The sequence below is a fragment of the Perca fluviatilis genome, chromosome 20 (genome assembly GCF_010015445.1).
Source record: "Perca fluviatilis chromosome 20, GENO_Pfluv_1.0, whole genome shotgun sequence".
NCBI lineage: Eukaryota > Metazoa > Chordata > Actinopteri > Perciformes > Percidae > Perca > Perca fluviatilis.
The window spans coordinates 16,179,322-16,195,204 of record NC_053131.1 but is presented as its reverse complement, the minus strand read 5'-3'; the positions used below and the strand labels follow the sequence as shown (position 1 = coordinate 16,195,204).

Genomic DNA, 15,883 nt, shown 5'->3' with positions numbered 1-15,883 from the left:
GAAATTGAGAATTAGTTGGATTGCTCGACGTGAATGAAATGATGTGGAGATGTGATTGGTTGTGTGGATGAGAGGCAGACCTGTGGAGGCAGGTAGCGGCGGTTTCTGGAGGGGAATTCGTCGAAGGGTTGGGCGCGGACGTAGCAGCCCCCAAATGGCTCGGTGGAGACGACGTTGTTCAGGGGAGAGAAGGGCTCTTTCATTGGGGTACAGATGGAGGGAGGCTCGTCACACACCTGGGGAAATGCAGAAAAAAAATCTAAGTTTGATAGATGGTTTGTGGAAATGAATTTGAAGAATAACACGATACATCTTGTGTGTCCCCTCAGAAGGACGCACATCAAAGAAACCTCTGACATTATTGATCAATCAATTAAGGTTACTTAACTGAACAATGACAAAATAAGTATTGCTTGAAGCCCTTAACATCTTGGCATTCTCACATTCTATGTTACAATCAAATTGTCAAAAGCACTGATGGTCGATCAATTCAGTTTTCTTGACAACTGTTTTGAGCGGTGTGTAGGCCGTGTGTGTTCCACTTGTAACCACCAGGGGGCAGCCTGTGCCCACGCTCGGCCAAATGAGTGTGCGGTGTGGTGATGACTCAAGGCCCTTCTGTTAAGAACTCAGAGTTCCCATCAGCCTTGCATGTGTTCCTACAAACATTTAAACAATGATGAAAAATATTCAAACACGGACCTTTAAAAAAAAAAAGCACTTGAAGTAGCAAAAAAAAGAGAGAAATGTTGGAAACGGTATGAGGCAGAGCGAACATTCCTTCCACCTCACGCCAAACAATTTCCTAATTACAAGAGGGACGCTCACTGTTGACATCAATCAGAAGGATATGTCTATAAATAACATCTTGTAACGCCACAGTCCGCATCAAACACAAAATTTAAAATACAAACACCGCAAAAACATATTTCTAGAAATGAAATAAATAGTTATAGATTCAACAGAAGTGGCCCAATACTTGAGTACTCATGGCAACAACATCAAAAGGGATGGCTATTCATGATTCATGCCTGCAGAGGTGATGAGAGATGGGGGAGGATTGTCAGTTATTACATCAAGAGCTGTGTGATATTTCATGTCCAGCATCATTTCAGCACAACCATCTGTATATCTCCCAGCTAACCTATGCAAATTACATGAAAATAAGAAAGAATTAGGGATGATTTAAAAAAAAAATCTCAATACAGTCTTTTATAGATAAACTGTCTGAAAATTATCCAAATCAACTGCAAAATAAAGGGTCTTCAAGTTATAGCTCTCTTCAAGTCCCACACACAGTGATACACCAACATGGACACGCCGAGGTAGCTTCACACGTACGAGTTCGATCGCACCATATTCAAGCCCTGTACACACTGGCTAGCGGTCCCTCTTTTCCCACACACACACCCCGACCTCATCAAGGCAGGGTTAGTCCTCCTCTCTTCTCCTTCTCCCACCCTCTCTCTCTCTCCCTCTCTCTACTCTGCGTGTGGAGGAGGCTGCTGGCTCTGGTTAGTCAGTGCTGTGTGTAAAGGAGCCCACGCCAGTGCTTTAACGCACAGCGGAAATCTGGTTTGCTCCCAGTTGCTGCTACAGTAATTACTGTCCTGTGGTTGCTAAGAGATGCTTCCTTTTGACTTCTTTTTTTCCCTCTTTCTCGTCTTTCCCCCCTCTCTCTCTCTCTCTCTCTCTCTCTCTCTCTCTCTCTCTCTCTCTCTCTCTCTCTCTCTCCCCTTGCTTTGCCCCCCTCCTCCCCTCTAGACTGCTAACACATGGTGTGTGTATGTGTGTGACTTTGCTCCCTCTTTGCCTCCAAACATACCAAGTGGTGTAACGCACATCCACAGCGTCTGCAGGGGAATGTGAGGAATAGGAGACAGTGGAGGGAGAGAGAGAGAGAGAAGAGAAAGAGCAGAACAGGAAAAAATGACTGTGTGTGAGAAAGAGAGCGAGAGGCCAAAGAGTCTGCCGAGGGAATGTCATAAACCAGCTCCAGCTGGAGAAATGCAGCACAGAACTTAAAAAGCCAGATGACAGCTGTGTGTGTATGTGAGAGAAGGAAAGAAAGGAGCGAGGGCTGGGGGGAACAGACTTGGGCTTCCTTTTTAAGCGCTTGCCTAAGCCCCACCATTCAAAGGCATGCGTGGGGGCCAATCTGGAGCTGAGCTGACCCGAGAGGAGAGGAGAGGAGAGGAGGTGTGATCCCAGGGGCTCAGGACAGGGAAGGCTGGGGTCGGCCTACAGAACATGCTAGCCCTCTGCATCAGACCGAGAAAAGAATGGAGAAGAAAACATGATGTGCGTGCTCGGATGTTTGATCACACACTAAATGGTTTCTGTCTGTATATACTGTATCTATGTGTTTCTCACACTCTAAAAATAGGGCTCCGCTTAAATGAGGCAAGCCACGAGTGGTGCTCATCTCTGTGTCTTGTTAACTTAAAAAAACAAACAAATACAGCCAAGTTCTGGGCTACTCCCCATGTATCTCTTTAACAAATGGTTCAACATTTATAAGCTCATTAGCATTGTTGCAGAGGGTTAGATGAGAAAGATCGATGCCACTCTCATGTCTGTAGGCTAAATATGAAGCTACAGCCAGCAGCTGGCTATCTTAGCTTAGCATAAAGACTGGAAATGGGGGAAAACAGCTAGCCTTGCTCTGTCTAAAAGGTACAAAAAACTTCCCATCATATCTTGTTTACTTAATTTGTACAAAAACCAAATTGTTAGTTGTGGCTGCTTTGCCTCTAACGCGCTAAATAAAATCGGGTTTTTTTCCGCTTTGGGTTTTGTACTAATTAAAACAAAGTGATCTAATATTTTAGGTAGGTGAATTTTGTTACATTAGAACAAAGCCCGTTAAGCTAAGCTAACAGGCTGCTGGCTGTGGAGCTTCATATTTAACAGACGCATATGAGATTGATATCAATCTTCTCATCTAAATCTGAGCAACAAAGCTAATGAGCCTACTTCCAAAACTGTCCTTTTAACACTCTTCTTCCTGGCTCCCAGGTGCTTTATTGAGCACTATTGAAACACACCGAACCTATCTGAAAGTGTCTGAGGCTGTAAAAGTCAACTGGCCAACAAAACCTCTGTGTACTAAACTGATAAGAGAAAACTTCCTGCCAGCGCTAAATTAGATGCGGATGTTTTCCTGTGGCATGGGGGGAAAAAAAACACATTTTTCTTTGTAGTAGCGGAAGGACTGTGGTGGTACTGCATGATTCCTGGCAGTGGGTCATCACAGCTGAGAAGGGTGTTGTGCAACCACGTTTTTTTTATTTTTTTATGGGTAAAATATGTTGCATGTGCATATAGTGTGTGTTTCTGAGTGAGAGGAAGAATGTGGTAAGCTTGTGAAGGGCATACAAGTGGGCGCTGAGCCTCAGTGGGCAGGATGTGGGTGGAGGAGACTGTCTTGAACGCATGTACATTGACACACACATGCACGGACAAGCCTCCTCGCACATGCACAAGTCAAACGCTTTTAACAATGCAAGGCTATCATGAATTCCAGTAAATTTTAACGAGATTTTTTTTTTTTTTTTTTTTTTTTTTAAAGAGATGTCTGAATCTAATCAAGGAATTAACAAGGCTTGATGGTGACCTCCCATGCTGATGAGACACTGGTGTCTGTTTTCTCAACAAGGTCACCCCAGGACCCATCTCTTGCTTCTAAAGGAGGCCCGTCAATAATACAAACCACAGGCCAGAACATAGAGGGCCAGATGTACGTACATTTGCGAAAGTAGCGTTATCAGCGACTATGTGGCCGACCCACAGAAAGCGTACGTGATGCAGGTTACGTCGTATTTACCAAACCTGCAGTTCACCTGGTAATCGGCGCCTTTTTCCGCCCACTATACTGTAAATTGCGCGCATTTAAAAGCGCAATTAAATGAGCGATGGCAAAGAAATCCTGCTTGATGCGTGTTATTTCGGCATTAGTGGTGTGGAAATGTATGTACTGACTAGTGCGCTGTAGCAAGTACTGGTGCTATGATACGGCTGAGTGCAGACTACGATATTCCCACTGCTGATGCCATGACTGTTTTGAAATGATCCTGATGCCAATGTTTGTAATGTAGCGAGGAGTTTAACAACTGCTGGAATGGAATGTGAACGCTGAGTCTGAGATTCAATGTCATCTTTGATTTCTTCCAGTAACCGTAATATTGCATGGCTGCTTAATCTGTAACGCTTAATGATTTCGTGTTCACTCAACTGAAAAAGTGTGATCCTTGTGGCGAAAATCTTTTCAGCATGTCTCCATGGCCTATGTTTTCGTCTTGCTCGGATAACTGCTGCCATTTCACCAGGAGGCATACGCGAGGAAATCCGCTTGCTTTTAAGAGGTGGAGAATTTCCCCCACAAAATAGAGGCGTGCTTTCACGGGTGGTTTTTGTACATACCGCGGAATACATAATTAGGCGCACTTTACGCTTCTCCTCCCATCTCTTTATGGGAAACTCCCACTTTCCCCTTCACCCACCCATGAATGCATATGCATGACACGGAAAAAGCGCATTTTCAGTTCCCGCGACAGGCAGTCTGCACTTTTACTTCAGTGCGGCCTGTTTGGACATACCCCGCCATGCTTTTACGCGCACGTTGCAAAACCAATACGCCTGAAGTGGGCGCAAAAGCCTTCATACATCCGGCCCAGAATGTTCTATATATATTTTTTCTATACCATACACCAAATTTCTCCCAGAGCCTGTGTCAGCTGAGACCATGTTTTATCAGGTTATCTGCACGAACAGTGATTTGACTTTATGATGGAGTGTAAAGCAACACACCTTTTTGTGTGCTGGTATTTGCTAGTTCTCTGGCTGCGGCACTTGCCACTGGTTCACTTGTCTTTCTGTGTAGCCCAGGTCTCCGGCCGCAACATTCGGATGCCAAATCACCATGGTGACACCCTCGGTGGCTCACTCACTGAACCTTGTGAACACCCCCTTCTACCCCCCCTCCCGCTGCACCCCACCCCCCTGCTGCCTAGCAACAGCGGTGCCATTGGATTTCCTGTATGTTCAGGTTGATTCCTTAAAGAGGAACTTCGCCACAGGAACGGCAACGCAGCTCTCCCTCCTTCTCCCTCCTCCTTGAGTCCACATCGTACAGGATGTAAGATACTAGGCAGGTCAAAGGTGACGACAAGCCTCTGACAAGTGCTAAAAACTAAGTCATGGGAGGTACAGTGTGATGTCAAAGCTCCAGTTCAAGCTTGTTGAACTGGAGGGGCGTTTTCAATAAACAGTCGGCAAAAACTAGAAACACCATGCAATGCAATACAACAGCCCTGCATAAATACTTGTTGAGGCTACTATTTTGGTCATTTGTGTTTTGACTCAATTATTTAGTACGTTTTGAAAGCTGTACCTTTGTGTACACCACAAACTACAGTGTAGAAAAAAGACCTGAATCAACACCTATCTAAAACGGTGGCAAAAGTAATTCATTTTATATTTCACAAAGGTAGCAGCACCTATTGCAGGACTGTTGTATGCACTGGGTGGCTTCTTGTCATTCGCTGTAAGTGTGCAGTGTCTTTTCACCTACTTTGCAATCAGTAGAACAGGTGACTGACATTCCTGTAACAGGCCCAGTATCTTAAACAAATGAACATGGGTGTTGAACTATATACCTGCTGCCTTTCTCACACGACGGTCAATAGAGTGCCACATGCCAGGAACAGGGCAAATATATACAACTCTTAAACATAACGCCCCTTAACAGTTCTCAACCTGTCAACGAAGATTCAGTTTGAAGAACAGTGAAATCACAGAGCATTTTCACCGAGCTGCATTTGAACAACCAGCTCCTGAGGCAATAGTTATTATATCCGCATCAATTGTAACATGAGTGACAGCTACCAAGTTAGAATGATAGAGACAGCTAAGCCTGCCCTAGCACATTTGCTGGCCAACACCCAGCTCCACCTCAGGGTCTGGCTGGCACTGGTTAAACACCTGTAAATCTCCAAGAACAACTGTTAGAAAACAAAGGCAGGTGTCAGCGCCTGGGTGGGACGCGTCAGGACTCAAGCATATGGCTCAGGTTCAAGCTATGACCTGCCTCCTATTTAATAGTGAGGGAGGGTTGAGTAATAAAACTAACACAAAGATACTTAATAAAAAAATAAAAAGAAAAAAGAAAGAATCCGGTTTCTTTTTTTGTTTGTGAATGTGCGATAGGTAGCCAGACTCCTCAAAGTCAGCAAGATAAAATATATATTAAATATTATTATATATTCTTCACACTAAAACTCTAAGCCAGAACCTCTCACTCACCGGTAGTCCATCCTCGGGAGTATCCCCTTCCCCAAATGGCCGACAACCTGGAAGAGAGAAGAAAGAACCCAGAGGGAAAAAGATGAGAGGGCTGACTTGATCACGTTATACTCTTAAACCACGGGCTTACAGGCACTGTTACAGTTAAATAAGCAACTAAAGGCTTACAACAGTACTAACAGCACACACTCTATTTATCAGCATTGCCTGTGACATATATATATACCATAATTAAAACCTCACACAGTCACCAAAAGAATTATTGACTAGCATCAGGTTTTTGTACATTACAAAGCCTGTATAATAGCACATACACATATAGCACTTTTTAGTGTCTTAGATACAGTACCTACATTTCATTGACAAATACAAGGAAAGACTTGTTTTTGGAACTTAACCACTAGGGGGCAAAACCCCACAGAACACCAGTGAAATTGTGTTCCACTTCCTTGTACTATTTTCAAACCTCAGCTACAGCTCTAAGAACATGTGTAATTTATATTGTATTTATCAAAACCACTCCACACTCAATGGATGACATTTCCTCTCCAAAGCACATTTAAACCAACCGATTTACATCGCTGTTTCTTGTCAGGCCAGAATAGGACAAGAGTTCTGCTTTGCTCTGACTGTAGCCGTATGGAGAAATGAAAGCTGCTTTGTGTCAGTGGGGCACACAGAAGTTAATGAAATATGCATGTCTAAAATAATGTAACCCCAACCTCGGCTGAAACGCAATGTGCCATTTCCGCATCCAAAACCCCTTGTCTGCCGATGCTGGAGTCAGAGCTTGTGTTTCAGTCTGACCATGTTACAGCTTTGCATTACCACTGAGAATAAAACTGTGATATTTTTACACAAAATGCTATTTTGTTAAACCCTTTTCTACTAATAAAGCATGGTGACATGTTTCACATCGAAGGCACCTTAATGAAACCACCTAGAAGTACAGATTAAATACGGCATCAGATTTTAAAAATGATGAATCTGAAGTGATTTTTGACAAAGTACGGATTTCTTTGTGTTCGTACCTGTTGACAACCACAACGATCTTTTTGTGTAACTTAGGAGTTGCTGTCATTTGTCTCAATGCTGCATCCTTGGTCCTATTATTTAGGCAACGTCAAGTTAAAGGCTTTCTGGTTTTCTCTGCCATGCATGGCTAGAGATGTCATGAATGAATTCCAACAACAAAAGTGAAGAGAAATGTAGATGATATTTATTGTTATTGTTATTGTTATAATAACAAAAATGTATACATGCAACATGTTAGCCATAGGTCTGGCTCCAAATCTGTTTCGACATGTGTTGCAAGTTTACCAGCAACTCAACTGTAAAATGACATTTTAAGTGGATTAGTAGTGTAAATGATATTGGTTTAGGTCAGTATGATGGGTTATGCATTCCAGTTGCATGGTTAAGACAAGTATTGTCATTTTACCCAGCCTTAGTAAACACACAACCCTACTAAAAAAAAAAAAAAAAAGCTAACCTAGCACTCGATTTTCATGATAGAAGAGAACACTGTTAAAGAAACTTAAAAGAAGAGAAAAAACATTTCCACTGGGATGAAGGGGAAACTGTTTGTACCTAGGGCATCAAGAGATTCTTTGTACAACTTAGGTTTACTTAATTAGGATCACTGAGGCCTCATTTAAAGCACCGAGGCATCAGTCAGTCTGCATTTAGGGATGGAATACAGCTATACAGAGGACCGAAGGATTCGCTGGGCTTGTGTTAGACCCAGTCTGTCCGTCTGTCTCTGACTCACATGGAGGTGTGTGTGTGTGTGTGTTTGTGTGTGTGTGTTTTGTGTGTGTGTGTGTGTGTGTGTGTGTGTGTTTTGTGTGTGTGTGTTGTGTGTGTGTGTGTGTGTGTGTGTGTGTGTGTGTGTGTGTGTGTGTGTGTTTTGTTTGTGTTGTGTTGTGTTGTGTGTGTGTGTGTGTGTGTGTGTGTGTGTGTGCGTGTGCATTTCTTCACTACACAGGGAAAGAGGCTTCCTGCAGCACGACTCTGGCAGTGCTGGGCCGTGAAGCAGCCTGAGCCATGTGCCCGGCGTTGCCATGGCAACAGAGGGCTGCAAGACTGATACACACACGTGTGCACACAGGCAAAACATATTCTCTCTCCCCCCCCCACACACACATTCACAGAGAGAGAGAGAGAGAGAGAGAGAGAGAGAGAGAGAGACTCACCATCACCATCACCTGCTGTAGCTGACATTCACAGGAAAGAGCTGAAGCATTTACTAGCAGACAGACATTGTACAGCCTCTGGGTGAGGGGAATGTGTTTAAGCACAATGGCCAACCTTCCTCCCCTCATCCTGTTATGTGAACTGAACTAGGGTTTCAACTATTTTCATTCAGATTATTTTCTCAATGAATCATTTGGTCTATGAAAAGAAAATAGTGAAAAACATTCATGGTGCTTGTTGTCCAACTAGTAATTTATTAAATTCAGTAAAAACAGCTAGCTGAGCTCTCACACCAACCAAGCAGCCCTGACCTCTGATATAACATTGTCATTCTTTCAATGACAATGTTATATGTTTAAAACTATTCACAATTCTTTGGATTGATCGTCATCTTCAATTAAAAATTCACAGGCAGAGCTATTTGCAGAGCAAGCCCTACAGTTACTGCCCATGCTTACCTTGTACCTAGACTATGTGTGGACCTGTGCCCAAGAAATACAAATCTCAGATAAGCGCTTGTGGGCAAGAGGCGACTGATGCCTCGTAGCGATAAGCCTTTACGATATGTTCTGCTGTACCTCCTCTATGCTCCCTAGGGTTCCCAGGTCTAGAGAGTAAAGGAGATTATAGCTCCCCAGCCAGTCAGCCAGCCTCTTGTGTAACATTGGGCTGGGTGGCAGATTGCTGAGCTGGCGATTTTCCTGCTAATTGGATGACTTTGCAACCTCTGGCACTGTACTGAAAAATATTGCTTATCAGGACCCAAAGCTGCTAACTAATCTGAGACCCAGCTCCACCCAAGTGTAATATCTATTTTAGCTTGAAAGAAAAAGATGTATAAATGCCATCCTGAACACAGACAGACCAAACCCTACCTTTTTTAGACTAGACTAGCCAGTCCTCAAACTTTAGCAGCACAAAAGCCCAACCTGATCAAATTTCTTCTGACTAAAGCTCTGCCCCTATCTCAAGTTGCCACCCATTCCGTGTGCCCTAACCCCCCCCCCCCACCCACTGTGTTGCCTTGCCAGTCTCTACAGGAAATGGGGAGTTTATCTGGGCAGCTGGCACTGATAAGATAACGCAGGAGGGGTCATGCTTGGGTGAGTGAGCAGGTAGCAGTGGGGGGGGGGGGGAGTCATCAACGCTAATCAACGCTATGCATCTCTCCTAGAACAGATGCTAGGTCAGCCATTACAAGCCAATGACAAACAGGCAGGATTACAGGCTGGAGACACCCACTAACAGAAAGCATGCCATGTTCATACACATACACCCGTATCATTTTACACGTATTGGATGGCTGCCAACACACATAGTATAGTGCAACCTCACAAAGGGAATTCATCAAAACTGGCCTTTTTGTTTTTAAAACACACACACACACACACACACACACACACACACACACACACCTTGGTTGATGTCCTCAATGGCCCGACGTATGCCCCGGTCAAAGGCACGGGCGTCAGCAGGGCTCTGGAAAGTCAGTCCGAACTTCTTGTCGTTGATCCTCCAGTGGTGGAAGATGGGGTTGACCTTGTTGTATATTACGTCTTTCTGCAGGACACACTCCAGCACCACCTGAAAACGCACAAACACAGTTTGCGCTCAGTGACATTGTAGCTACATTTGGTCAAGCTAAAGGTAGTACGCAGACTGGCAGCTGCATCATTTAAAAAGGTTAACAAATGATGAGACTCACTGGGGAACACACGTGTAAGTCCTTCATCTTACTCCTCACCCTAAGTTGTTTAAATGTGCCACATTCAATCATTCCACAGCAACATGAGTAAGGGAATAGAGCGAAAGAGATTGAGAGTAGAGGCCTGCATCTGGAACTACACATAACTCCAGAGTTTTTAAAATAGAAAACGAAAAAAAAAAGAAAAGAAAAATATCATCCTAAACCCAATAATTTCACATACTACTTTGGATAATTTGTAAAACACATACTAAATGGTGGGGTTTTTATTACAGATGATGATAAAGTTGGAGAGCAGCAGTGGTGGCAGAAGAAGGGGGGGGGGGTGAGTATGTTTTGGAGCCAGGCAGCCCAAATGTGTGGCAGAGAGAGACTGTGTTTCCAAAGCCTATTATTAATCAGGGCTACTGGGCTGCCTCCCGGCCTTCCTCTAGGCAGATTAAATGAAATGAGAGACGGCCATTACAGTCTTTGAGGTTTTTTACCGACGTGCACGAGAGGTGGCTTAATGGGGTGTGAATGTGTAAGCGTGCGCATGGTGATCTGCGTGAGAGAATGCGTGAGCACAGGTGTGATGAAAAGCTCAATGACCCAAGTGCTACACTGTGCATCTTCGCAGTGCAAATGCCTTGTCAGAGGATAATGGTCACAAACCAATACTCGTCTAGTGAAAACAGATGGCACCGTTCCCCGTCGATCTGGACAACAGTCAACATGCACGCTTTAAGAGGCTGATATACGTGGCAGCTGTACGAGAGGTTAGTGATATGTGTGTGTGTGTGAGAGGGTGCACACAAGTCTACATTTCACTGTGAATGTCTGAGCGAGAGATGCTTTTTACCCTTGTTGCAAGTGTACCACATCATTTTTCTGCATGTGGAAGATGCGTCTCACAAAATCTGTCCTCATGTCACTGTTGCCTACATTCCTCCCCAAGAAAAGCAGGGGCAAAGGTTAAGCCTGTGTGTTTACCCAGAGCCAGTGGATGAAGGGAAGAAAGAAGAGAGGGATGGAAGTGAGGATGATCGGGTTGGGGGGGGGGGCGGTAGGGGTGGGCCTCTGGGGCTGATTGTGGAGGCGAGACTGAATGGAGCCGGAGCGGGTAAGGTGAGCGCACAGCGAGTTCGACAGAGGAGGAAGTATTGCAGTTGCATGGAAGGACAGGATACTTAACACCGCATTCCACACTGTGCTCAGAGAAAAGAGAGGAGGAGGAGCCACCCGGACAGAAACGGAACAGAGGAGGAGAGGGACGGAGACGGAGACAGAGACAGACGGAGGTGAGACGTGCAGAGAGTAGTGAAGAGATAGCGTGAGAGCGGAAATAGGAGAGAGAGAGAGAGAGACTAACGTTTACGTGCATATAAGAAACCAAGCGGAACAAACCAGGCCTCAATGTACGAATACCGCCATCAGAATTGTAATAATCATTTCAAGATTTCTCAATAACAATGCTTGAAAATTAGAATCGTAACTGTCTTGGAATAAAACTGTTATGTTTTGAGCATATCAAAACAATTTGCGATGGTGTATCAGAAATATTGATATACAAGTATGAAAGATGGCACGCAATTAGTTAAGTTAGTAACTAAGTTTTGAATGCTTAATAAGAGCCTTTGGTTGAAATTGATACACATTTTTCCATTGACCAAAGAAAAGCCTCTTTTGCTAACAAAGATAAGTCAAAACAATCAAATGGCAAGGTTAACAACTGTATGGAGTGGGCCCTTGCCCGGAGATAAAGCTTTTTAGAGTAAGCCTGGACTACACCACATCCACAGCAGTATCAATCAGAGGGAGTCGGACGATGAACGTCAGGAAGCGAGGTGAGAGCTTTGCCAGAGATTTGTCATAATGCGAGAGCCAGTATGGTAAGTAATCATCAACCAATTAGATCTGTAGTTTTTAAGAGAATCCGAGTGAAAGAGAGAGAGAGAGCGAGAGAGAGAAAGGGAGGGAGGGGGCAGGGCGGAGAGTGATTGGTAGCTATATGGAGAGCCAGCTGAGTCATCACCAGTACACTCTGTGCCGCATCACTGCGCTTATAGACAGATCCCCTCTACCTCCTCCGTCTCCCGTCTATCTGGCTCCACCTCTGTTTCCTGCTCTTTGACTACACACATCTCTCTTTCCCTGATTCCTCTCATATCTTATGCACCCCAATCACCTCATTTCTACCAGCCAGAATCGTGCCTTTTGTGATTTTAAAATAACTCCATCTCGGATCTGTGTATTCCTCTATCTAGCTCAAAGCTGGGCTTTTTTTTTTTTTGATTCTGTCCATTTCTGGCTGAATTAAAACACTGAAATGATATCCCCTAAGAAAACAACAAAAATACATCGAAAACCAGCAATTTCCTTTTCTGTGTTTTAGACATAACAAATCAAACGGCCTTTCAAACATTCAGAGGCTGTTCCTTCCCCTTTTTTTCACCCTGTTTTCAACATCACTCGTACAACATAATTACGGTCTTTCATTTACCTCTGAAATCAAAACACTGACGTTACTGTTTTAGACAATACTGTGCTAACAAGTACTGATATTGCCCTGAGTTTTTTTCCGACAATGGCTAACATATTCTTATGTGGTTTTCTCTGTTGCTGTTGTTTTTCATGGACTCATCACTCTGCCTCTCCTCTTCTGATGCCCTCAGACTGTCGGTAGCGCTGTGGTTGACGCCAACACCATATCACTGGGTGGCATCCCGACAGACCTACATATGGCTGGGTGTTTGTTGTGGTGGCTGGAGGTAGACTCTGGCGGTGATAGGGGTGTTTTTCCCACATCAGAGAACAGTTGCCGGGGTCTCTGAGCCATGTCTATTCGCTGTCTGAACAACAGCATTCCCGTCACACCCTTTCCTGTGCCACACACACACACACTTGGATGGCAACGCACAAAACACAAGCACGCCGTAAACACAAAACACACATAAATGTGTTCAGTCAAAGAAGATAAAAAAGGTGATTTAGATGCCCTGCTGTAACAAGCCTCTTATGTCGGATCGCCAGGAGCCACCAGACTCTGAGCATCATGGTGGCCTCGTCAGGCTTCTGACAGACGTCTTTTTTTTTTTTTTTTTTTTTTCTCTCTCTCTCACCAATTTACACTCTCATTACCACAGACCAGGATTATCACAGATCTACTGGATCTGTTTTAGATCTACAGCACAATGAGTCAGTGACAAGAAGATCATGAGCTTTACAGCAAAAGCCACAAGGATTAGAACTACAACGTACAACTTGATCTTTTTGAGCCTCATTGTTACTAGTGAGGATCCAGAATGACCATGCACTTTGCATGGTCATTCAGTTTGTGGAAGACTTGGCAAGGGGTTTAGGCGTTCTTCCCCAAAATGTTTCAATAAAATGGTCATTTTTGTTTTCTTTGGGGTCAGTCTCTGGTCATTCTCTCTTTTTAGTCAGTTTGCTTCCCTTCGTGGTAGTTTTGCGTCTCTTTTTCCACATCATTTTGGACCATTATTATTACCATATCTATGTCTAAAATGTTGGAAAAGCTAGGGCAGACCATACATAAATAACACTCAAAAAGCGTAAAGACAAAACTTGCTAAAGAAGTACAACTACAGTCATTAAATCTGAAAAAAAAAGTCTTTTAGTTACATTCATTCGGCTTAGGTGCTGCCCAAAACGGCTTGGGTTTTGCACCTAAACCTTATAATGGCAGGGAAACCCCTGTTGTTAGTGAGTAGACATTAGTAATGAGTAAGCTCCACATGTTTCACTGCTGTAGGACATTTCACAGTCTGTGAATGAAGCCCTGTACTGCTGGTTTAACTGCAACTAGTGACATTGTGCATGCAAACGTTAATTAATAGTTTTATTCCGTAAATGTTGAGGCAGAAATATAATCTTATATTGATTTATTTTTTATTTTGTCAGCCTAAAAACGAAAATTAGCGATTCACTATTATATTGTGTTGCTACAGACCCAGCTGCGTCCATATATAAAATACAGTGACTGCAAAGAGTTTGGAAGGAAATCCTGCAATGCAATGCGTTGGTAATGCTTACCTTGTAGACTTTTAAAGACTTTCCAGCTGAAATGAGTATTCTGTTAATAGTTTGCTCTTTGACAGACAATTTCAAGCAAAATTCCAAACATTTGCTGGTTTCAGCTTCTCAGATGGGAGGATGTGTTTTTTGGTTTTTTTTGTCTTATATGATAATTAAGTAAATTTCATTGGGTTTTTAACAAAACGGTCAAACAAGCAACGGGTTTATGTCACCTTGGGCTCTAGAATTGTGTTGGGGCATTTTTCTTTAGCATTTTCTGACTAAAAAATGAAAAGAATTGTTAATTGCAGCAATACCACAAAATCCCTGCTTTTTGAATGTAACCAGAATCTTTCTACATACATTTTGAAATGGCTTTATTTTTTTTAACCGTTTATAAAACATAGTCAATGTGTCAGGCCACATGGCATGTCTAAAAGCCTTCCTTCCTCATAGTTTAACTATATTATCTATAGAGTGCTTTACACATGTGGACATTTGGGATTTATTTTTTTTACTGTGAGAATAACCAGAACATATTTTCCTGGCCTAATTTACTGACACATACAGTCTTTACATAAAAAAAATCAGGAAAAAAGGAAATGCTCATAAAAAAAAAAAAGGTAGGCAAATACTTGTGTACTCATGGAAAACCGGAGTGAGTGTGAATTTCCAGCCCCTATTCCATCATTTAAGTCCCTTCCAAGCTCTTTGTGCGTTCCCACATCCCTCATCCCACATTCTCTTCTCCTGACTAATCTGCCCTTCTCCCTGATGATATCATCATGCATCACAGCATCATGCAGTTCGCTCCTATTTTCAGATACCTGCGCCATGGAGGAAAGCCAAACAACCACTTCCTGTGTGTGAGTGTGTGAATGAGTGAGACAGAGAGAGGGGAGTCTGGGAAAGGGGGGCACAGGGAGATCTCATCCAAGAGAATGCAGACAATGTCTCTGGTTGGTGCATCTGAATGTGTGTGAAAGAAAGGAAATGACTAAATAACCAAATGTGAACACATCAACTAGCTAGTTACACGTATCCTATTAATATGAATTTATGCAGCGTAGCATAACCTAATACATTGTCACATTATGAGCTTGAGGTTCCCTTACCAATTTGTCTTTGAGCCTCTCGCCCTTGATGTGAAATTCCACAGCGGTGGGGCTGGGGCTGGGGCTGGGACTGGGACTGGGGCTGGGGCTGGGACTAGGACTGGAGCTGCAGGGGCTGAGGTTGCTGCTGCTTCCTTCGCTGCCTCCGCTGTGGGTGCTGCCGCTGTCCTCCGCCCGGCTGACCTTATAGACAGTGACACAGCTAAGGCCTCCGCCCCCCAGGGGAAGCCACCCACCACTGGAGTCATCCCGAGTCATGACCACTGCTCTCACACGCGCATAACTGTCACTGTGAAGGAGGAAAGGAAGGAGAGGAAAGGGAGAACGACGGGGAGGGTGGAAGGAATAAGAAGAGAGGGCAAGAGCGGAAGGAAAAACAATGCTTTTAGTGAACATCATCAGTAGTAATCAGCATTCAAACATTTCCCGGGGCTTTTTCCTCGAGGGCCTTCTTTTGGTGACCATCTTATTTCAAAACATCATCAAAAGTACACAGCATGGAATATCAGCCCACATAATTCAGTTCAACCGCAGCATAAACAAGTCG

The 15,883-nt window shown here is 43.7% G+C and overlaps 1 protein-coding gene across 1 annotated transcript in view; it reads right to left on the bottom strand.

Annotated features, from left to right (window-relative positions):
* Nucleotides 1-15,883, bottom strand: part of spred1 (sprouty related EVH1 domain containing 1) — a 34,661-nt gene that overhangs the window by 4,925 nt on the left and 13,853 nt on the right. Inside the window, exons 2-5 of the mRNA XM_039786246.1 lie at nucleotides 15,337-15,625; nucleotides 9,915-10,083; nucleotides 6,304-6,350; nucleotides 81-236 (exon numbers count right to left, since the gene is read on the bottom strand). Coding sequence (XP_039642180.1) covers nucleotides 81-236; nucleotides 6,304-6,350; nucleotides 9,915-10,083; nucleotides 15,337-15,625 — 661 coding nt within the window. The remainder of the gene's footprint in view (nucleotides 1-80; nucleotides 237-6,303; nucleotides 6,351-9,914; nucleotides 10,084-15,336; nucleotides 15,626-15,883) is intronic.